This window comes from Capra hircus, chromosome 16 (assembly GCF_001704415.2).
Source record: "Capra hircus breed San Clemente chromosome 16, ASM170441v1, whole genome shotgun sequence".
Taxonomy (NCBI): domain Eukaryota; kingdom Metazoa; phylum Chordata; class Mammalia; order Artiodactyla; family Bovidae; genus Capra; species Capra hircus.
The window spans coordinates 75,207,657-75,232,361 of NC_030823.1; the positions used below are offsets into that span (position 1 = coordinate 75,207,657).

The 24,705-nt window shown below is 41.4% G+C and overlaps 1 protein-coding gene across 4 annotated transcripts in view; it reads right to left on the reverse strand.

Moving 5' to 3' along the window:
* Positions 1 to 24,705, reverse strand: part of DENND1B (DENN domain containing 1B) — a 271,053-nt gene that overhangs the window by 142,188 nt on the left and 104,160 nt on the right. For all 4 annotated transcript variants that reach the window (XM_018060808.1, XM_018060806.1, XM_018060809.1 and 1 more), the window contains exons 4-5: positions 9,250 to 9,299; positions 7,249 to 7,368 (exon numbers count right to left, since the gene is read on the reverse strand). In XM_018060808.1, coding sequence (XP_017916297.1) covers positions 7,249 to 7,368; positions 9,250 to 9,299 — 170 coding nt within the window. The remainder of the gene's footprint in view (positions 1 to 7,248; positions 7,369 to 9,249; positions 9,300 to 24,705) is intronic.

The window sequence follows — 24,705 nt, forward strand, 5'->3', positions numbered from 1 at the left end:
TCCCTGGGTTGGGAAGATCCCCTAGAGAAGGGAAAGGCTGCCCACTCCAGTATTCTGGCCTGGAGAGCTCCATGGGTGGTGTAGTCCATGGGGTCGCAGAGAGTCGCACACGACTCAGCAGCTTTCACTTTCACTGTTTAACTCTGATGCAGGCTTCCCTGGTGGCTCAGCTGGTAAAGAATCTGCTGCAGTGTAGGAGACTCCGGTTCGATCCCTGGTTTGGGAAGATCCCCTGGAGGAGGACATGGCCACCCACTCCAGCATTCCTGTCTGGGGAATTCCATGGACAGAGGAGCCTGGGGGGCTACAGTCGATGTGGTCGCAAAGAGTCAGACACAACTGAGAGGCTAACACTTTCAAACTCTTAACATTTCAGATGGTTAATCTATTTTCTACCATATCTTTCACTTACAAAAACAAACAAACAAAAACACAACCTTAAAGATTACTGTTTTTAGATTACCAATTCAATACCCTGCGAATTACCAATCACATTCTTTATACTCACTATAATGCAAGGAAATAATGTTCATGAGGGATGGTCTGCCAAGACACATGGTAGTTCCTAGATACACTAGAATCTCTTTCATTTGTAGTCATTTCATAGTCACATTTCAACTTTCAATGGCCTGAAGAAACTGGCATTTCGAGAAATTTTCAGTCTGTTGTACAGTTCAGATCTCTATGCTCAGATAAACTGAGACCTAATCTATGCAAGGAACACGCTGGTCCTGTTTTTTTTCCTGCTCTCCAGATCTTAAGATGAAGCAAGATGCACTGATTTTAGCTGGTTTGCATATCCACTTATTAATCCTTACATTGTTATTTCACCTTACTCACATAAAGTGGAACCTTGTTTAAACCTCCTTCCTTGACCACTATAAAAATAAGATATGTAATAAATATCTCATAATTAAAAGTTATTGCAAAGTGAGAGAATCCTTTTTTGCCCTTGACCAAATTTTCTGCTTTTGCTCATCTTTATATTATTACTTGACATCGGTTATCTTCAACTTTCAATTTCCTTTCAAATTATGAAATGAACTGGACCCCAATCTTTCATTAAGAAGCTTATACAAGGGCTTCCCTGGTGGCTCAGCTGTAAAGAGGCCACCTGCCAGCGCAGGAGACACAGGTTCCGTCCCTGATCCGGGAAGACCCCACACGCCGCGGAGCTAAACCCGTGTGCCACAGCTGCTGCGCCTGTGCTCCGCAGCCCGGGACCCGTGCGGACGGAGCCCGAGCCCCAAGGCAGCTACTGAAGCCTGCGGGCCCTAGAGCCAGGCTCCAGGGCAAGAGGCGCGGCTCCAAGGAGAAGCCCCACACCACAGCTGGAGAGCAGTCCCCGCTCTCCACAGCTCAAGCAAAGCCCGCACAGCAACGCAGACCCAGCCCAGCCAAATATAAACAAACAAATGAAACTAGTTTAAAAGAAAGAAGCTTATACAAAATATATATATATATTTATTTGTAAGATTATGGACCTGTTTTTGAAAATGAAACAATATGAATTAATAATTAACAGTTTACTTTAAAAAATTTAACAGTGCTAGGTATTTGGGAGTTCGATTACGCTTTATTATCTCCAAGAATATGTTCACTGAACTGCATCCTGATCCCAAGCTATGTCTGATCTCTATACAGGGCACGGTGGATTCTGTTCTCGTGTTGATCCAACATTTGACTCTACTATATTCAGATCGTTGCTGGACAGCAGGATGTTTTATAACCGCCTCTAACATGACTTCATCTATAAATCAGACTGTCATAATTTAAAAGACTAGTACAACAAGGTTTCCACCTATGGATACGTCCCCCAGTCATCCCTAAGGCTCCATCATGCTTAGTTATTTCATTCTGGACAGTAAGAGTTACAAGTCAGGTCTATGTCCATCTAGAAGTAGAGAGCAGAATCTAAATATGAGCGACTCCTCATTTATTGGAAGTACAGAAAACACTGATAAAACCTCTTAGGCACTCACTACGTGTATGAAAATACACTAGGCACTTGACATGCGTTCTCCCACGTAATTCCTACAATAATGCTGTGATGTGTATCTGACTAAACTACGGTAAGACAACTGCATTCAGGGCCACAAAGCTACCGAACAGCGAGCCTGAGACTAGCACTCCAGCTGAGCACCAGATGCTCAAGGCACTAAAGTCAAGTCTCTCATAAAATTTATTTGTCTAACTAATGTCCAGAGCAGTATCTTTCTTTCTGCCTTTTATATTTTATGCATATGCACAAATTACCCAGCAGACATACATTGCTATTTGATTCTTTCACTTAACACATCAGTAATTCCTTCCGACTGTAGATTTTAGTACTGCCTATTACATTCATCACTACAGATAAAAATCTCTGGAAAGAATATGGCCTGCAACATGGCACAAGATCTCTCCTCAGACGACACACCTCTAGCAACATCTCAGTATATTTCCATCCATAAGACTGGCAACTCGCAGCCACCGTCTAGCCAACATTTTCCTCTCTGTGATTCGTTCCTGAGAGATAATGGGACTCTTTCTACCACAGCACTGTCTGATGCGTCAGTAAGCACCATCACCATCAAGAACTGAGTTTAGTTACACACAGTGTGTCCTTCGTGAACACACAATGGTTCTTAGCGATAACCAGCCCCTTTTAAGAGTACATATCTTTTTTTTTTTTTTTTTCATGAAAACATCACTTGTATCAAAGGGGACTACTCCGTAAGTCAGTCAGTCATGCTCCTAGGATGTCAGGGAAGCAGGGATATTTTCTGTTGCAAATGAACAGTAGCATCTAGAGTGGAGGCTGCAAACTGGCTTCAAGCAGACATATCTAGCCCACGGTCATACTGTTGTTTGGGCAACGCACCGTGGCTGCTAAATTGAATAAGCTGCCAACTTCTAAAACAGGTAATTCACTGAAAAACCTATATTTCCTCTCTTAAAAATCAAAAGAACTGGCAGTGCTGGTCAAACTTTTTTTTTTTTTTCACTTTTCAGCAAAAATCTAGAGTTGAGTAACAGTTTGTCTTTGGATGTGGTATGTGCCATTTCTTTAGATCACCCCAATTTCCTACTGTCAGCCAAACCTGCTTATCTCATTTTAGTCCCCGACCTGTCTCTACAGGTAACTGAATTCGCCACCCCTGATACAGACAATTGGACAACGTGAAGTCCTGCTCACTTTATATGTGATGACAAGATGGTCCGGGGTACACCAAGGAGTCAGTGAGTCAAATATTTTAACAAGGTTTCACTGCACACTTTAAAAACAAAAGTGTGCTCAAAAAATACACACACACACGTGTGTTTGTGTAATAAACACTATAAATTATATAAGCTAGCCTTGCTCAGATAAGAAATGTTAGTCCCATGTTTTTATTTTTGTGGTTTCTTAGATAATTTTCAAATATGTTCAAAGCAATTAATTTTTAACTCATGTATAAACTCCTGAACTAATTATCATTAAGTCAAAATGAGTTTTCACTAAATTTTACAGTCCCAAAGGTGTTCAAAATTTCTTACCACCAAACACAAACATCCCAGAAAGCTGTTAAAAATGCATTCAACATATAATGACTAGATAAAATGTTTTACTTGAATTTTATAAAACTGAAAATGTCATTCTTTAGCAAAAGATTCCTTGTGACTCTCATAGTCTTGTAAATATACATAAATGTAAAACAGAGACATTAGGACCAAATCATTTTAAAACAGAAAACAGGAGGTTCTTCAAAGGTTAGTTATGAGACTATTTCCTTTTCATGAAGACGTAAGGCCAGGGACAGATGTCTCAGGAAAACCACAAGTCCACCAAACAGCAAGGAGACTTCCCCCACACTTGGGCTCCCACTATCCTATTGAGCTGATAAAACCTTTACATCTGAAAGTCAAAGGTTAAATAAAGGAAAGGAAATGTTTTTTGTCAAGCAGTCAGGTAACTACTAACAGTCTCGGTGATCAGCAGGAACCTAACTCAGAGTAATCAAATAAAACTAAGGAAACTGCCTTTCCGCAGAAAAACGTCTAATGTCTAGAGGCTGTTTTTCTGTCTGGAAAATTGACACAAAATGTGTAAAATTGAAACATGCTGCTTCTAAGGGACTTGCCTCAAGGAAGAGTGTGAAAGCCTCGGAGTTTGGTATGAGTCAGGGGCAGGGGACTGCAAAGGCACCAAAGGCTAGTCTGTCTTCCTTAGGAGGGTACTTACTTCATTTTGAACCCGTGGCGACAATTTTATAGTTGTAAAATTATGTTAATTAAATTACAGAAAATATTATTTCCTGCATTTCTACTATAGTACTAAAGCAATGCTAAATACAAACAATGGCACGATTTAAATTAATACTATTTCAGGGTATCTTTGAAATTTTGTTAAAGCAGGACAAATATGCCATAGAAAAAGCTAAAGCACACAAAATTCAAAATTTTATTAACTTTAATATTAAATTAACCTGAATTCTAATATTTTTTCTAAAAGGTGAATGAAGCATATTGAAATTAAGTACACTCACTTCCAAATCTTAGAATAGCATCAACCCAGTAGAAAAAGAAACCATGGTTTTGATAGCATGGTGTACAGATTTCTAGTCTAGAACTATAACATAAATTTAAATTACTTTCAAATCTTATAATAGCATCATTCAGAATGCAAAGTAACTTTAAAGCATTATGTGCAAACTTTCTAGATCAGAACTCTAAGGATAGAGTCATTTTTATTAATAATGTATATAAATCACTTAGCAAAATGTTTGATTTGTAGTAAACAAACAGTAAGTGATGCTGCTGTTAGTTTGCTATTATTAGTACTATCATGGCCATCTCTAACTTTGCTATTCAAGAAATCCAACACAGAGCTATTTTTTTGCTATCTTAAAGAAAATTTACTACCAATTTGCATTACTTTGTATTAAAAATCTTAAACATGCTTAGGTGTATTCCATTTTCATTATGACTACTCTTGAAGGACCTAAAATATTTTAAACTATTAGATATCAACAAAAACTCAAGAGATACAAGTTTTCTTTTAACATTTAGATCATTGAAACATGAACTAAGACATTAGATGGTAAAATAAATGAATAGATTTTTATGACGATATAGTTGATCACAAAAGTAAACAATTTAAAGTATTTAACAGGATATCATACAGACAACAGGAGAAACTACTAATTTCCGTTAAAGGATCTTCAATCACTGATAATGAAAATGACCTGTTAATAATCAATTCACTATTATCTCGCAATAGAATACCTAAAAATATCATATGTTTCAATATAAATGCAATATTCTGCACAAAAGACAGCTGCAAGAACAAGATACTAAAATTTTTCATATCTGAAAGTCATAATATACTCCAGGTAAAGACATAAGTAACTGATTTTAAAAACTATAATCAGAAAGGATATCATCTTTGTGCTAAATCTCAACTTTTAAGAAAAGCCATATAAGTTCTTTCAGTTTATAAAGGCTTCTACATATATTCATTCCTTTCACCAGCTGTGAATAAACACCACAGTTTATCAGTTGCTAGCCAAGAGAAAGATATATAAACAGCTCTGTAATTATATCAGGAATTGATTTTGGCGGCAGTGAGTTGTAAAACAGATTCAAATATTACAGAGGAATGACATCGACAACTTACTCATAAATGGGTCAGCATAACAATATAATAGAGACATGGAAAATGTGTGTGTGTGTGTGTGTGTACACATTGAAAGAGCAAGGTGGGGAGAAACAGAAGCAGCTTAACAACTGTGAATCTTGGGCACGTGTAGACAAGAGTTCACAGGACTATTCCTGAAACTTACCTGCAAACCTAATTTTTTAATGAAAAGATTTAAAAATACATAGAGAAAAATCAGAAAGCTCATACAGCCTCAGTCTTTGTTAGGACAAACTCGTGTGGGGCAGAGGGTGACAGACTTAAGGTGCTAGGCCCCGTCCAAGTGTGGCTCTGGAACTTTCAGTGTGAAACAAAAAGGTGAAGGAGATCTCCCCACCCACTTCCCACACTGTCACTTCCAAACCTGCTGCCCCAAAACGATGGTTTCAAATTAGAAGAATCAGCCTACAGCTGAAGCATGACACGTTTCTGGATAAAACATCAACTTTTCAACACAACTGCTCCAGATTGAAGAGCTGAGCCTAAAGGCAGGAACAGGAGCATCCATGCTCCACTACTCATAAAGCAGTTAAGTATTTGCTTCTGAATACAGATCGGGAAAAACTCTCCAACTCAAACACATTCTGAGTAAATTTATAACTTAACCCTCAAAGAATGACAGGAATGTAGCTGAACAGCAAGCGGACAGAGCAGACATCAGCATCACACCAACGTTCTTTCGTGATAATTACTCAACTGAACCTTATTTCTTTTCCTAGGAGCATTTCTAGAGTCTAGCTTGACCAACATGTGTATTATAACCACAGTATATGACACACCTACATTTTTGAGTCATCAGGGAAGCTAACCTTCAGGACCTGCCCTCCTCAGCACCAGCAGCTCAGAGTCAGTCACAGAGACCTGCTCTCAACAGCCTCCCGAGCGCCAGGTGATGACGGAGGTGATGGGGGCAGGAGAGGCAGGGCTAGTGAAACAGACTCAGGACGCAGGAGACACCTGCTGCTCAGAGCCAGCTCAGGGCTGCTGGCTCAGCAACACCAGCGCCAGCGAGAGGAATGAGACACGTCAACTTTATGCAAAATTTCACTAAAACGTACAAGGTTAGAAACATCTTCTAAAATTTTTAAAACACCACGTGGCCAAACAAAGCACCTCTGAACAAATTCTGCCCAGAAGCACCAGTCTGCAATCTCTGTCTTAAACCACCAATTTACCTTCGAGAATCCAAGTCGTGGGTCAATAATAGAAAAGAGCACGTGCTAATTTAACCGGACTTTCCACATGCTATTCAATATGTGAAACATGACCTGCTATTTCAAAAATTAACCCATAAAAAGTATTCTTTACAAGAGCCAATGCTAACACAACATTGTAAGTCAACTATACTTCAATAAAATAATTATTTTAAAAGAAGCCAATTCTACTCTCACTGGTAAATCTTTAAGCCTAACTGATGCTGCATACAGAGAATAAACAAGATTATTTTTCAGCTTAGCTGGATTTAGAGAAAACAAAAAATATATACAAGCACATTTTTAAGCCTCCCAAGCATACAGCAAGGTGCAATAGAGAGACACAGTTAATCTATCGTGTCCCCAAGTGCATTTTTTTTCACGACAAACACTCACCTCAGGATGCATAAGCAGATCTTGCCTCCTGCGGTGAGTCGGCAGAACCCAAACCTCTGTTTGCTCTCAATGTCCGTCAGCACAAAGGCAAAGTGCTGTCCAACCTGATTCCGAGACGCTCTGAAATGCAGCAACGGGACAACATTTCAAGCCTCGGGTGAGAATCATCTTAAAGAAAAGCCAGGGTCAGGCGATATGGACGCGAGCCATTGTTTTCACATTTCCAGTCAGTCGGTTCTCAGAGCTGGAGTAATAATTTAAAACTATGTGAGTTGACCTACTCAGTATATGCTAGTACATGGCTGGAGAATCATAAGGTGTCTTAACCGTAAGTTTTCAAGTGCTTCAAGCGTTAAAGTGTCAGCCGTGTCTGACTCTGAGACCCCACAGACCGTAGCCCATCAGGCTCCTTTGTCCATGGGATTCTTCTGGCGAGAATACTGGAGTGGGTTGCCATCTCCTCCTCCAGGGGATCTTCCTGACCCAGGAATCGAGCCCAGCTCTCCTGCAGTGCAGGCGGACTCTTTACCAGCATTCGGTAAATCCCAGCAACACTAGTCACGGCACGCCAGGGGCGAGCAGCTCCAGCCTCTCCTCCGGAGTGCACCGGGGCTGCCCACACAGCAGAGTGTGTCGTGCCCAGTCTACTGGCAACCCGACCAACTCCCCTGAATGGCTTCTTTGACATTCTTACTCAATAAAGTCCCGTACAAATTACTATTGGCATTTGTTTTTAGCATTCTCTTCTAGAGCTATCTATATCCTGGTAATAAATTTCCAAGTATAAAATAAGAATGCAATTCCCATGAACAAAGCTTACTACAAAGAATTTTAGTTACTGTTGACCCAAGTGTCAGACGGTCAATATGTGTCACGCTGCCATGGAAGGTGAGCAAATCATGTGCAAGGAAATAAGTTACTTACTCCTACTGTACCAATACTGTAAATCATTTTCAACTGTCAGGAAATATTGCATTTCAAATGCTGAACGTCTAACAAACACACTTTTATTTGCAAGATGGGTAGTTGGTTTTTTTTTAACAAGCTTCAAAAACAGCCTGTGGTGCCGAGTGTGCCCTCTCACGCCCGGCGCTCGCAATTTACTGCCACCGCTTTGCTTCCTTTATCTCGTCTTCGCTATTAACTTGGAAACTGCAACTTTAGTGGACACGACTGATTCTCCACAAAAGAGCTATGCTTATTAGCATCAATGAGTCCATCGTTCGAAAGGCTGTATCTTTAATGCTGTACGATTTTAGATTTTTACCCATCTTGACTTTTAGCAAAATATTTTCCTAAAATAAATTTTCTTTTAAAGTTGCCTTACAGCATACTCTTTAAAAAAAAAATAAAAACTGGTATTGGGGTGTGAAAAATCACATGAAAAACAATAAATGGTCTGTGTTATGCTCAAAGAGCTATATATGCTACAGCATTCCTGCCACAACCCAGGTAATACTCTATTCATTCAGCATTTGTTCAGTAAAATACAAACATAATGAGATTTTCAAAACTGCTAGGTAAGAGGGTGTCTGTGCAGCCTTCGGTAATATTGCACTATTTCTATAAAACTATTTGTGGGAGACAACCAGTCATGAGTTTCACAATATCACACAGATGGTCTTTTCAATCAGGGTGAAGTGACACAGATACTAGGTCGTATACACCTAATTTTAAAAGACACAGTTCTAAGGCTCTGATAAAGGACATGCGGATGTTCTTTTTCCTCCGAGTGCTTACAATATGTACCTGAAGAACAAAAGGAAGAAATGGAACCTTGAGACTAATCCCAACTGGCCCCAGTGGAGAACAACAGAAGATATGGTGGGTGGTTTAGAAGCCGTCTCCATTTCAAATATTATTTGATTTTGAACCTCTTGTGTGTTTTGTTAGAGGCAGTGAGGAAAAGCACATTTAATTTCATAGAGAAGACACAAGTAATAACTCTACAGTGCTCGTAAGGCGGGCTCCGGTTACCTTAAGCGATGGCTTATACTGTACCTTTCAACGTCAAAGGGGAAGCAGAACTTTGGCACAGTCTGTAGTACTTCCTGTGAATGTAAATTTAAAAAAAGCTTTAGAATGTTTTTAAAGATGCAGTTAAAACTTCTTTTGAGACATTTTTAGGGGAAAAAAGTTTATTTTTTTTTTAAAGAAAAATAGCAGAGGTTCCTAGATTAAAATAATTGATTATTAAAAAGGAATTAAGTGTGTGCTTCGGCAGATTGTGCTGACAATGCCTCGGAAGCCCCGGGAGGGAGAGGCCTGGCCTGAGGGTATTAACACCCCTCACGTCCCCGCTGGGACTCTCTTCAACAAGGCCATATGGATTTTACGAGAAGCACCGCACCATATGGGTAAGCTGCGTCTGCTGCTACTGGTACCACAGGCTAGCCACGGGGACTTCTGACAGATCCTGGCTCAAAACATAAATGTTGTTTCAATTAAAATGCAGGCAGAGAAAAGGGAATGAGGTTGGCAGCAGAATGAATTACTGAGAGGTGTAACAACTCAACGTGCGCCATAGTAAAATCGTTCAGGGGAAAAAAGGATTTTCCATAGCTAGAGAAACACACTTATAGTTTGAACTCTTGGTATATTCAACAGCAGTAACACTAATCTCACACTCTTAAAGAAATGTGCATGCAAAAACAGCCTTTAAGGGTAAAACAACAAAGCTTCTCTTCTGTGCACTTTAAGAATTTCCTAGTATGAAAAACAATGTTTTCAGCGTGTTTTGTAACCGTAGAAAATAATCTTACTGACTTTGAAATCTGAAGTGATTTTATAGTTACTGTAAAATAATTTTAAAACCTTTTAGAAATCATATACATTAACAAGTATAATAAAATGTACATAATTGTCACATATTTGGTAAAAGAAAAAGATCTGTATTGTTACATAGGAAAAAACAACTTAGAGTTAACTCCTATCATAAAGTTAAACTTCAAAATTGACGGTACCATCATACAACTTTAAAGCCTAGTGATCTTACAAGACAAAGCAGAGATATATGATGATGTTTCATATTAAAAAGAAAAAAGAGCCAATATCTTAATACAGTGTCATCTCTCCAAAAAAGATTACCTTGCCTATCACCTCTTTACCAATAAAATCTGTACTCCGAGAAATCAATATATGAATATTAAATTCTACATAGGCAAAAACACAGTATTGAGTGCTTTAAAGCAGAACTTCTCACATTCTTTTAATACGTAGACTGATATCAAGTATCAGTTAAAAATAAATCATTGTAATATTCCATTTGCTGTATGAATCAGGGAGCTCAATCCCAGCTCCGTGACAACCTAGAGGGGTGGGAGGTAGGAGGGAGGTTCAAGACGGAGGAGACATATGCATACCTAGAGCTGATTCATGCTGATGTATGGCAGAAACCAACACATACTGTAAAGCAATTATTCTTCAATTAAAAATAAGTGGAAATGTTTAAAAAAATCATTGCAATTACCCCAACACCAAAACCTAAGAAAGATTCAAGAGCGTTATGAACATATATATTTGAAAGTATGAACACAAATGCCATATTTAGGAAAAAACTGTTTCACTACTGACAATGTTTTATTAAATGGAATTGAAAGAGCTGCTAAACTCGAAGTAATTCAAGTTACTTAAATTGCAAGCAGGTCAGTACAAAAGAGGACAGTTCATCTGAGCACTGACAGACTTTATCTTGTGCTGCAAAAAGTGAAGCTTTCTCATACTTATAACAGCTGCCCCCCGGACCCAACCCGGCCGCTGCCACAAAGCTGTTCATATCATTTCTGTAACAATAAAGATATATATTCAAAACCCATTGTTGCCTTCCAAATATACCCGAATCAATAATATATTGCACATCGATTTTAAGACTCCAATGAAGAAGAATGTTTCCCGGTTAGCTGCTCAATAGTTCACACCCTCTCCCTGCCCCCCTCCCATAAGCAACACACACACGCTTCTGCAAAGCAGCCTCGGCTCGCTCCCCAACTGGCAGGAGCAACCCTCAGGGGACAAGTCTTTAAACCTCCGCACTCTTTAAAATTCAACCAGCCAGCAGGTCTATAGACTAGTGTATAAACAGTATAGACAAAAAAATCCCCTCTCAGCTTATGTCAGTGACAAAGCAGCTCAGCAGTTGACTGCTCCTCCCCTGACAGTATAAGCCGGGCTTACGCAGATCAATGGCCTCCAGTCCCACCTAGCTCCCAGGGCTCGGCTCTCCTCCTTAATTACAGGTGCTGTTCAAACCGAGGTTGGAAGAGAAAAGAGGGCGAGAGGGAGAGCAGGAGGGGGGATGGAATACAGGCAAACAGCATTTTGAACGCTTTTAACAATGATGTTAAGTGAAAACTGTACTTTTATACTGATTCAGAAGTGCTCATGAACTCTGGTATTTCCACCACACAGTATTCTTGACATGACACATACATCCACACACACGCCCACACACACATGCACAGGCGTGCATGCACGTGCGCGCACACACACACCGCTACATTTCTGGATTGGTATCCACAGATTACGTGAAAGGTAATACTCTTCAAAAGTTACGTTTTCTCTATCCAGACAGGCTTTGGTGTTTATGAAATACCTGATTTCCTTAAGCAAGAAAATTATCTGGGTTCTCAAAATCCTCTTAATTCTCTAAAACATTTTTCTACAAAAAGAACACATTGACTAATGTGTCAAATGTTAAAAACAGAAGGAACAAAAAGAATGACACAGAATATGCAATTATGAACAGCAAAAAAAAGGGGGGCAATTATACATACATATGTGTGCTCAGTTACATATACATGTGTGTGCTCAGTTACATATACATGTGTGTGCTCAGTTACATATACATGTGTGTGCTCGGTCACATACGTGTGTGCTCAGTCACATATGTGTGCGTGCTCAGTTACATATACATGTATGTGCTCAGTTACATATACATGTATGTGCTCAGTTACATACATGTGTGCTCAGTTATATACATGTGTGTGCTGTTACATACGTGTGCGTGCTCAGTTACATATACATGTGTGTGCTCAGTTACATGCATGTGTGCTCAGTTACATATACATGTGTGCGCTCAGTTACACATACATGTGTGTGCTCGTGTGCTCAGTTGTGTCCGACTCTGCAACCCCATGGACTGTAGCCCATCAGGCTTCTCTATCCATGGAATTTTCCAGGCAAGAATTCTGGAGCAGGTTGCCATTTCCTCCTCCAGGGGATCTTCCCGACCCAGGGATCAAACCTGTGACACTTTCATCTCCTGCATTGGCAAGCAGATTCTTTACCACCATGCCACCTGGGAAGCCCTACATACATATGCAGATGCCCTAAAAACACCACGTCTACTACACAAATAAACTGACTGGAAAATAAATGACTGAAAATGTTTGCATGGTGTTTTTTGGTCTTACAATCCTGTATCTATACTCATAAGCATTATGATCAAACTGAGCCCGTTAAGACAGAAGAGGGTGAACGGCTTGTGTGAACAGTGGCATATTGACTTTTTATCCATGCGATTACTGTTGAACAATCTAATTCATCAAATAAAAAAGGAAACAAGCCTTTAAGAATCCGCTTTTAAAGAAGAGCTCAAAGATGTAAAGGGTACCTCCTGATTAGAGTTCAATAACTACAAAGGTCTCAGAATTTCCCTGACAAAACTCTAAGAGGCGATGAGATGCGTCACCGTCAGGATCCGTAACCGCTCTCCCTCCTCCTCACTGCTCCTGCCCCCGCTCTCCACTGAGAGATGGCTTCTGAGGTGTGTGCAGCCCTCTCTTCCACATTCACAAATTACATCCGCCCCGGCACCGTCTATACCCATGGATTCAACTGCAACCCCCAAATTCCTTAGCCCCTGTAAGCTTAGATACTTCTGTGAACTCCAGCACTACACGTCTAACTACCTCCCAGTACCTATTTCTGAGTGTTCTGCCACCTCAAATTCAGAATGAATAAACTGAAGTCCTTCTAGCTGCATACCCCTTATCAGCCAGAAGGGCAGCACCATCCATCCCCGGTGCCCACACAAGCCCATGGTGGCTGTCCAGACCTCTCCCTCTCCCTCTCCCTAACCCCTGCCCCACACATAATCAACCACTAATCAAGTTCTGCTTATTCAGTTTCATTAAACAACCTCGCTCCAGAGGTTACCAATACAAAGACAGAAAGAATTGGAAGATAAGAACGTGGAAGAATCACTTGGGAGCATTTTTCAAAACACACCTGACTGCCTCCAGTAAGGGTCCTGACGCTTTAACTTAGTTTGAGTGGCACGTGTAACCCAGGGATGAGACGAACGGGACCAGACCAGGGCGCTCGCTGTACCCCAGCAGTCCTTCCCCTCTCGCTGCAAGTGGCGAGGCGGACTTGTTCGGAGACTGGCTCAGCATCCTCCTCAAGGGCTCAGGAGTCTTCCGGCCTTCTGCTCTGCTGTCCTGAGTCTGTGGCCTGGTCCTTGTCACCCCTACTCGTGGCCACAAAGTGAGCTGCCAGAGTTCGGCTGACCACATGCAGACCGCAGGGTGCAGTCAAAGCTTCCTGAGAGGCGCTTTCTACCAGCAAGGAGACCCTTCCCAGAAGGCCCACCAGCTGCCTTTCCCATCCCACTCTACCACCTAGAAGAAGGCCACGGCCTCTCCTGGACTAACCTCAGGCAGGGCAACAGTCATCCAAACTCAGCCCAGCCTCAGACTGGTTACAGGAAACTCAGAGCTCATACCCATTTATTTCCCACTAACCACTGAATGTGCAAATTAATTATAAAGAAGCCTGAAGTATCATGTTTTCTTCCCTGAAACTCCTCCCCCAAATTTTAACTAGATAAGAATTAAAGTTATACCAGAGTTCTTGGGGAAAATGCAACACAATATTATGTAAAGGCAGTTTTCAAATATGTACAGTTGTCTTCATTTGAACAACACGTTCAGAATCATTTTGTAACAAGGGGGCTCTACTTATCGATTTTAAGGTAATTTTTCACAAAGGCCATATATTTCTCAAAAGGTGCTGATATAACTTTGCATATTATCTCCCAAAATAAATGAGTGATTTAGGATATCATGTATTTGCTCAATCTATCTGTGCTTTACATGGAGGAAGAATAAACTTTTTTTCCTTAAAAGAAACGTTCACTGAGCTACTCGGTGACAGGCAGGCTGCACAGTGCGGAACTGGGATTCCCAGACCACACCTGATCTGCCCCGGGCACCACAGCACCCGCAGGGGGCTGCAAGATGCTCAGTTTTCAAGGAAACACAGGTACACTAACAGGGGGGTTAGACTAGGAGGCATTTCATTAAAAGGTAGACCTGCAATAATACAGTAACTCACATGTACAGCGTCTTTAAACATCATCTCTCATCTTCTGAAGTTTTCAAGCTGGATACTCTACTTTAAACTTAAGAGCCAAGGAATAACTGTCAGGATTAACTGACATCACTGCGGGATTTCTCGACTTTTTTACTCTTCTGTACTATTTCTGTACAGCAAATACACTCTGCTGTAAAAAGAACTGTACTGTCGAAATACAAATTTTGAGGATTTTGGTTCTATGTGTACCAGTCAGGTGACAAAGATCTCTGTAGTCGACATTTGTTTAATCTGATGCCAATGAAAAGGCCTAGATTCAAAGCAGGGCAGAGTGATATTACCATAAATACATATACTTAACGATTAGGCGCTTTACTTGACAAATGAAAGGAGTCATATTTCCCTCATTAATTTAAGATAAAGAATTTAAAAGGCATGAAAGGAAAGTGTGTGTGTATATATATATATATAATATATATATATATAAAAGCAGGTTTCAAAAGTTTTTTTCTCAAAAATTCTATTACCAACCTTCAGTTTCTTATCCCTAGGTTAACACTAACTTTTAATCAATGATTTGAATAACAATTATCCACTTAGGAAAACCCTCTTTTTTCCCCTAATAACCATATACCCTCCCCACTCCTTTCAGACTCACATATTTGCCCTTTGCTTCACTCACCCTTAGTTTAACTAGTAACACTTTCTAGATCAAAAGAACTACCTATATAATACAATAGAGTACTGCCTATAATACTTATTTGCACCACAGAAATTAAGGTACTTAAAAGTGAATATCAAACTTCCATTTAAATCAACATCAGAATTAGGTAGAAAAATGTTTCAACTTTTAGAGAGAAACAAGTTTCACGCCCGTCAACTGATCTGCTCCCGTGACCCCAAGCCCACAGCTAAATGCGGAGAAGAGGAAACGAAAGGGGATCACCGATTTTCAGAGCGAAGACAAGATCCTAGAAACAGCCCCACACACATGCAGGCACACGCCGGCAAGGTGGTAAAGCCCAGTGGTCAGTGCCTAGGGCCCCGGGGCGGGGGGTGATGTTCAGACCTGCCTGTGCCAGCCCCTGGCCACGCGCTCCAGTCACAGCTGCTAGAAAATGGGCCAAAATTATCACCTATCTCGTAGGATTAAGTGAGAATTTTCTAGGGGATTTATATGAGGATTAACTTAGAAATCCACGTCCAATGATTAGACAATGTCAGGCACATAAACCATCCCAGCCCAACAACTGTTAACTCTTTTATTAAAGAGCTAGTTGTTTTAATAACTCAAGTGTCACATGAATTCAAATGCAGAAGATACTTACACAACAAATATTTACCGAATAAACTGCAGCATTTAAAGTCCTGTGTCCAATAACCTATGCCAAAACATTAACAAACCAAGACATGAGATGATAAAAAAATATATACCGAATAGTCTACCTACCTCCCTGGAAGATGTTTAACACATTCAGTTAACATAGGTGCCTGTGGATACAGACACAGATTTGAATATCCTCACCTACTTCCGCTGCATCACACACAACAGAAGCAGACTTGGTCAGAGCTGCAAAGTCACATCCTGTGTGGGGGCGGGAGGGAGGCTCGGGCAGGAGGGGATGTGTGCTTGGATACGCTGGTCTACTCTGCAGCACAGCAGAAACTCACACACATTGGAAAGCAACTCAACTCCCATTTGGAAAAGTCAGGCTTGATGAGGTCAGCGTGTACAGGAGCTGCCTTCAGGCTACCATCCTGGCTATTTCTCCGAAGTAAGAATATCTTTGAAGAGTCATGCCAACAGACGCTTTTCACTTAAGGGGGGGTTTACTTTAAAAAAAAAAAAAATCCTCTTTCAGGTATTTATTTATCAATGCACCTGATAAGGACTAACTGCCAACTATACACGTGGCACTGAGCCAGCTCGGGGAGGAACATCCAGCTTCCTGCTCCACCAGCTCCCCCAGACCCCCTCTGGCCAGGCTCCCCTCCAGCCATCCTGGCCAAGCTGCTGGCAAATGTGGCCTCAGATAAACACACCCTCTATGCACCACTGCCCTCCAGGAATGGGTTATGTTTTCCATTTTCTTTGATTTTGAGTCAGTCTTTGTACTTAGCCTAACCTTTACCTGGAATTTATGTTTTCCCGTTTTGTACACAGCCAGACCCTGGATTCATAGTATTCCTCATCTTCTTCAGACCTGGACCATGTGCAATGTCTGTCGTGACATTCATGTAAATATTTTCCACTCACTGGGTAAATCGCACACTGAAGAACGTATTTTGCTCTTACGGATGACAAATGAGACATGCTATGTCCCAGAGAAGTAAATTACAGTTATCTTTTTTTTTCGACCCTGCCTTGAGCCTAGTTCAGAACTATGCCTGAACTGCTTGATATTCCTTAGATACTGAATCTTGCGATAAAACCAAACGGATAAAACCAAAGACAAATAATTTGTCTGATGCTTTAATAAACAACAGAACCTTTCGTTTTAGAGCATAAATCAGGGACCCTACACTTTAGGTAGCTACTGTATTCAACACAGCACAGTAAGTACTGATCGTTTCTCTATGCCTTGAAGGCCCCTAGAGGCTATACAGTCACCCAGCAGATATGAGAGTCACGGTGTCTTTTAAAAGTCTGGAAATATCGTAACTATCTATTTGAGAGCTTTATCTGAAAGAACTAAAATATAATTACACAATTATGAAATATGGACTGTTGGATGAAGATCACTGACTTAGATATAAAGTCTAAGAAGGGAAGGGAGTAGCAGAGGATGAGATGGTTGGATGGCATCACCGACTCAGTGGACATAAGTTTGGGTAAGCTCTGGAAGATGGTGAAGGACAAGGGAGCCTGGTGCGCTGCAGTCCACGGGGTCACAGGGTCAGACATGACTTAGCAACCGAACAACGACAGAAAGTCTAATCAGTGCTAAATCACATTTACAAACTCAGTGTGAAACACATAAATAGTAATATGGTTATGTATGTTTATATATATATATTCATTTAGTAAATACTTAATGTGTGAAGAGCAATCAAAGATAATCACAGTGTAATGTAAAAAGAGCACTGTGGTAACGGTAAAAAACACCCAGGGAGTCTAGAAATCAGACCTGTAAAGCAAGTTGAGGACAAGGGCTTCTGGAACGGAGTGGTTGAAGTCTCGGGGGAAGAGACTGCGTCTAAACTGAGAACGAGAAGCTGACCAGAGGCCCATACGACGAGGGGGAGGTAGAGAGGCGGGCAGGGTGGCTTCCCCGTCGCAGGCAAGACTATCACCGAAAGGTCCGGCAGGGTCTGGAGGCGGAAGGAACATGCACAAAGTCTGAGCGGCTGAGAAGACAATGTGGCCTAAAGAATCGGTAGGGGACAGATGGGATCCCAAGGCCTTAGACCAACTCAGTTCTGACCTGATGCAAAGAGGAAGGAAGCCACGCTGCTCACCTGCTCAGAACACTTTATAGCCACCTTCTCAGCACAATTCTCAGCGGCGATCCCTTTTACTCTTCAAAGTGCCTGGGTTACGACTTCTTGTTACAGAAATCAGAACAGTGGTCTCCTGGGGCCACGGGCGTGGGTGGGCTGGCACAGAAGCACCCAGGAAAAGGCAAGAGGGACCTCCCTGCAGTGACAGGAATGCATCTTTACAGGAACAAGAGCCATGCAGGGTCTCACCGCACCCCCGAGCGGACACACGTCTGCACCGCACCACATACAAACCATCAGTGAGAAAAGAACAAGGGAGGACCTCAGTTTGCACAACAAATCACGGCCAGCTGACCTAAGAGAAACAGGGAAGCTATGAAGCAAGGGAGGGACGTGCCTGGACCGGAATTTCAGGAAGGTCGCTCCACCATTTGCAGGATGGGTTTTAAAGGACGAGAATGAAGACTGGAAAGTCAGTGAGGAGGCCTTTGCGATCATGGCAGGGAGTGGTGGTGGCCCGCAGCTGGACAGCTGCAGCAGGAAGACAGGGTACAAGGTTAAGACGAAAGCAAGAGCAGAGAGGGAAAGATCCAGGCGGGAGCTGGGTAAACTGCCCGGTGCTCCAGAGACAGCATGTGGCCTAGACAGAGACAAACAAGGGGATGGCGCTAATTAAAAGGTACGGAAGCAAGGAGAGACGGGATGCTTTCACTGTCCGCCATTACGGACAATTAATACTACTCTTCATATTTTCACAGCCCCCTTAACAAGTGACTTTCTTATAACATTTCCAAATTATGAAGTTACTGTACTTTCTCATAATCCTGTCTTTATTTTCCTAGGGACTTGTATCAAGATATAGGTTACAGACTGTTCAACCACCTCTGGTATTATAATCACAATATGTCCTTAGTCAGGAGCCAGAAATCGATGAAGTTAGTAGTGACCCAGAAGGTCACTACAATGGACATGATCAATCAGAAGAGATGAATCTCCAAAGTCTCTGACGGCTTATTTACCTTTGGAGTCCTCCTAAGGCATAACTAGTGCCTGGCCAGCACTCACTCTCTCAAACAAAACTGCTGATCACATATGAAACGATGCTTTTAGCACCATCAGAACCAGTCCACCTTGGTAGATAATTCAAGGAAAGGTGATTTAAGGGTCTGAATGCCTTTTTTTCCCCTGATTACCTACCCAAATAAAGATATGATAAAAATAATGGCTTTCTACACTAGGTTCTGACCTAAGCATTTACATGTATTATCTCACTTAAAGCTAACAATAATCCATGTTTTATTCTCTTTTATACGTGTGCGTGCAGGGGGCAGTGGGGAGAGATCAAAGAGACTAAGTAACATGCACAAAGGCACAAAGCTAGCAAACATTACTCAGGGTTTAAAACCACAGGCTAAGCTTCTAACCATTATTCCCCACAGTATACATTTTTTTTCACTTTGTTTTTATGTTCATCCAACATAAAATCAGCAGATGCCTGGTTCCGATGCCTGCTTGGGCTCTATATGGTGGATACTATCCATACATAGGAAGAATTACGCTGTACAATTGTACTTCCCTGGTGGCTCACACCGTAAAGAATCTGCTTGCAATGCAGGAGATCCGGGTTCAGCCCTGGGTTGGGAAGATCCCCTGGGGAAGGGAATGGCAACCCACTCTAGTAGTCTTCCCTGGAGAATTCCCATGGACAGAGGAGCCTGGTGGGCTATGTACATGGGCTCACAAAGAGTCAGACACGACTGAGCGCTAACACTTTCATTCATGCTTTAATTAGAACCAAAGTTCAGCTTGGGGTATGGAACAATAAAGGGGGCGGAGACGGGAGGAAACCATGGCAGGAGAGACGGGATGATGCGTCATCACAAATGCGAATCCTGCCTGCCCAAGGTTGTTCTATGCCCTCGAAATGAAGTCCTGAGGCAGAAAAGCAACGCTGCCTGTGGCTGTGCCTGTTCCTTCCCACTGAAAACACTAGACTTACAGTAAAAACATACGTCTGACTTCTTTCAAATAACAGACTTATAAACAAGGGCTTATGGAGATTCTTTCTCACACAGGAGCGAAATACCAAGGAATTAAATTTGAAGCATAGTATTTAAATCTGAAACCACCAATCATCTGATGCTTATGAGAACAAGGGGCTTCCCTGGTGGCTTAGATGGTAAAACATCTGCCTGCAACACAGGAGACCAACGTCAATCCCTGGGTTGGGAAGATCCCCTGGAGAAGGGCATGGCAACCCACTCCAGTATTCTTGCCTGGAGAATTTCATAGACAGAGGAGCCTGGTGGGCTATAGGGTTGCAAAGAGTCGGACATAACCGAGCCACTATCACTATCAGAACAAGGATCACAACAGAGCAAGTAAAGAATGCTCAAGTAACACAGGCAGGATGAGGTAAGACAAAATTATTAGTAACAGAGGGGCCCAGGGTGGGGAGAGCGTGTGATTATTTCAGGATCAATAGTAGGAACCTGCAGGTTGGGCCAAAGCTGTCTCTGTGGCCACAGGTGAAGACGTGGAAAACGAGGCTCAGGCAGTAAGCATCTCGGGTCACTGATACCATTAGCCATTCTGCTTGTGAAGTTTGCCAGACATTTTTATCCCCTTCAATTTAAAGCAGGGACTAAGTGCCTAGTAATTAAGATAAAGCCTTATTCAAATATAGCTAGCAATCATGACTAAAAATCAAGAACCTAGAAACTGATTTTTTTTTTTAATTTTTCAGTTCAGTTCAGTCGCTCAGTCGTGTCCGACTCTTTGCGACCCCATGAATCGCAGCACGCCAGGCCTCCCTGTCCATCACCAACTCCCAGAGTTCACTCAGACTCAGGTCCATCGAGTCTGTGATGCCTCCAGCCATCTCATCCTCGGTCGCCCCCTTCTCCTCCTGCCCCGAATCCCTCCCAGCATCAGAGTCTTTTCTAGTGAGTCAACTCTTCGCATGAGGTGGCCAAAGTACTGGAGTTTCAGCTTTAGCATCATTCCTTCCAAAGAAGTCCCAGGGCTGATCTCCTTCAGAATGGACTGGTTGGATCTCCTTGCAGTCCAAGGGACTCTCAAGAGTCTTCTCCAACACCACACTTCAAAAGCATCAATTCTTCAGCGCTCAGCCTTCTTCACAGTCCAACTCTTACATCCATACATGACTACTGGAAAAACCACAGCCTTGACTAGATGGACCTTAGTCAGCAAAGTAATGTCTCTGCTTTTGAATATGCTATCTAGGTTGGTCAGAAACTGATTTTTTTTTTTTTGTATTTTTAGAGTACCTTAAGTTATACAAGATTTTTCTTTTATAAAAAATGTACATGCCCACAATTTTTAATATGTCAAACAACAATTAAATCTGAACTCATAAGTGTCTTTTTTTAATGATTTATTTCTTGAAATTCTAAATAGAAATATTGTGAGCTATTATTTTGCAAACTTATTCTGATCCACCCATTCTAGAACATCCATCTCGTGGGATAAAAATTTAGTTCACACTCCCTGCTGATGTAATCTTTGGCCTCTTGCTGAGATTATAAGAAAAGGTGCCAATTTTGGTCTTAGTTCTTATAACGCAAAGTCTTTCTGTAAGAAATTCAACTGTGAACACTAGCTCTTTTCACACGGAGAAAGTCACCAAACAAGCCTCACCAAATAGCAATGAGTTTTGATCACTCCTAGTCTAGTCCACCTTGGCATAAATGAACTTAGAGAGAAAACACAATTTCCTGAGTCTCTTGTAAGGATATTACTCAATAAACCAGAAACGAGACACACACACACACACACACACACACACACACACAGTTAGGGGGGGAGGGCATTATTTGATAAACTTTCTCAGTCAAGGATTAGTAATTCTCTTGAATAAATTATCTTATACCTTGTATTTATTCTTTACAATATATTATTGCATTGGAATGCATGGAAAAGGGGGAGTAAATATAAACAACAGGGACGGCTTATTTGTAAAATGAGACTAAGATAAATTCTGTAAAGTAGAATTTGGCCAACTAAGAAACAGACCTAGACTAGTTCCTTCCTCCTCTCGCTGAGAATTTTCTTGCAAGTCCAACGCACACTCAGCAAGTCTCCGTCACTGCTTTTACTATCGACTCTTCTCAGCTTAAGTCACCAGTGATTGTTAGTTTCTGCATTTAATCGCTGTTCTCCCAGTCTTCACTGTATCGGACTTCTGCAACGTGTGATACTACATTCATTTAACATGTGCTTATTCAGCGTCTACCAGGCATGAGGCGTGTGGGACTGAGGGCTGCCAGGACCTGCCCCTTCCTTGACCGAGAAGCCGAGGTTCCTGCTCCCGTGTGTCCTCTGGATACATCTGTGTCCACTTTACTCGGCGTGCTTCCTGTCTTTCCAGGCTGTTTCACGGTGCCTTCTCTGCTGGGGTTCCCAGGGTTCTGTCTGCCGCCCTGACCTCTCCCTGGGGAATAGAACCTCACTGTTACATACTGCAGATAAAGCCTGGATTCTCCAGCCAGAGGTGAGGACCAGGACCCAGCTGAGCCACTCAACGGCCGCAAGAAGCCGATCACCATCCTCTCCCGCCCTCCAGCCGGAGGCATCCAGGCATGAGAAGGCACTCCTGCCGGCAGACCTGGCCCCTACACCAGGAACATCCTGCCCCCTGGAACCGCGCCCACACGCCCTGTCCCAATGTTTTTGAGCTCTTTCCCAGTCTAACTTTCTCCAAACTCTAGAATCAGGCAACGGCTTTTCTTTCATTGTATACAAACACATCAAAAACTAGTTAAAATCACAAGGACCCTGTGTCTGCATTCCCCAAAAATGACCACTAGACTGCATTGTTGTCCCTTCGGATCAAACGGGCTAAGGATAAAGATGAATGTTACTACCTAGTACTAGCTTATTCATCGGAAGGACTGATGCCGAAGCTCCAATACTCTGGCCACCTGATGCAAAGAGCCGACTCACTGGAAAAGACCCTGAGGCTGGGAGAGGTTGAAGCCAAAAGGAGAAGAGGAAAGCAGAGGATGAGATGGTTAGGCAACAACACAGACTCCAGGAACATGACTCAGAGAGACGGTGAAGGACAGGGAAGCTCGGCGTGCTGCAGTCCACGGGGTGGCAAAGGGTTGGACCCGGGTCAGCAACTGAACAGCCGCAGCAACCAAGACACGCTGCAGTGCCATCCTTTGTCCAGAAAAACACGCATGAACAAACTTCAAGTGTGCATGTGACGAGCTAAGCTACAAAAGTAACCAAAAGTTCACACTTTAAATGTAATATTTACCATCACATTTAGTCAAAATACTTAATATATAACAATCACTCATTTTTACAATTAGGTCTATTTAGATTAGGCCAAATGTTAGTCAAATACTTTCCTTTACTTGAAATGTTTCTATGAAGTACCACACCTAACATTGCGTCTGTAAGATTTAAGAAGTCTAACATATGTAAAGTCTATTAAAATGCACATAATTTATCTCGCTCAAAATGAAAATATATCTAATAAATAATACCATTCATCTGGCCTCTTTTAGCTCCCCCTTAACATAAAAATGCATTCCTTTTCTCCAAAACACGGCAGCTGGGAATGAAAGGAAAGATTTCAAATGATCATTTTCACATCATATCCCATCGTCTTTTCTTCCGTCTTCCCTAGCTTTCCTTTGAGCCCCGCTCTTTTACAGGGGTCTCTTTTTAGATCCATCCATATTTTCATAATCCACACTGCTGTCTCCTCCTCTTCTCCCCAGGGTGGACTGACCCCCACATCCAGAACTATGGCTTACAACTGTCATTAAGCCTTACAACAATAACAAGATAACAAAAGAACGGGTGGAGATGAGGCTAGCTGGTACCATATGTTGATCAAGTTCAATGTTTTCAGCTCATAAGAGGATATTTTTTAATCTTCAAATTTTTCATTGTGAATTGCCTTTATATCTACTTATTCTCAATTGTATTTCAGGCTTAAATTTTAAACATTAGTAAACAACCTGGCAATATTACTTTAATAGCGCTTATCTATTAATAATGTAATAACAGAGGAGGAAAAAACAGAAATAACCAAACAAAAAGGTAAGGTGGCAACTTATAGTTAGTCACTGATTCTTACAAACCACAAGTTTCACTCAAGTTACACCTATTCCTAAAAAAGAAATATCCCTGAAAGGCATTCTTATGGAGCATACAGTTATTGTGATTATTTCAAAGTAACATATTCTATGCAAATTAATATTGACTTAATGTCGATTTGAAAGATTTCAATTTCTTCAAGTAACATCTGAAAACATGCTACTCTTCTTTCCATCCTTTGTTTCACAATTGACTAATCTTAACTTCTCTTTAAGCTAAAAGAAAAAGAAAAATGTGAAATGTAACATTCTGGACTGGTAGAGAGATTTTCGTTCCCCTATACTTAAATTTAACTTTTCCTCCTGATTTCAGAATTGCTTTGATTCATCAGCCTCTGTCACGCCACCTTGAAAAAAAATATTTTTTACCTATTTCTCTCAAAGATTCAGAACTCTTATAAGAACTAAATTCCAAACTGACTTTTGTCAAATGTTTAAAGTTCCATAAAAAGTAGGTTCTTGTGAACTACATTTTATCTTTTTCATTCTGCATCATCTATTATTTGATTTCTATAGGGTGCAATGCCAGACCTTCCAGGATTGGTCTGAATTGTGTGCAGAGTTAGAA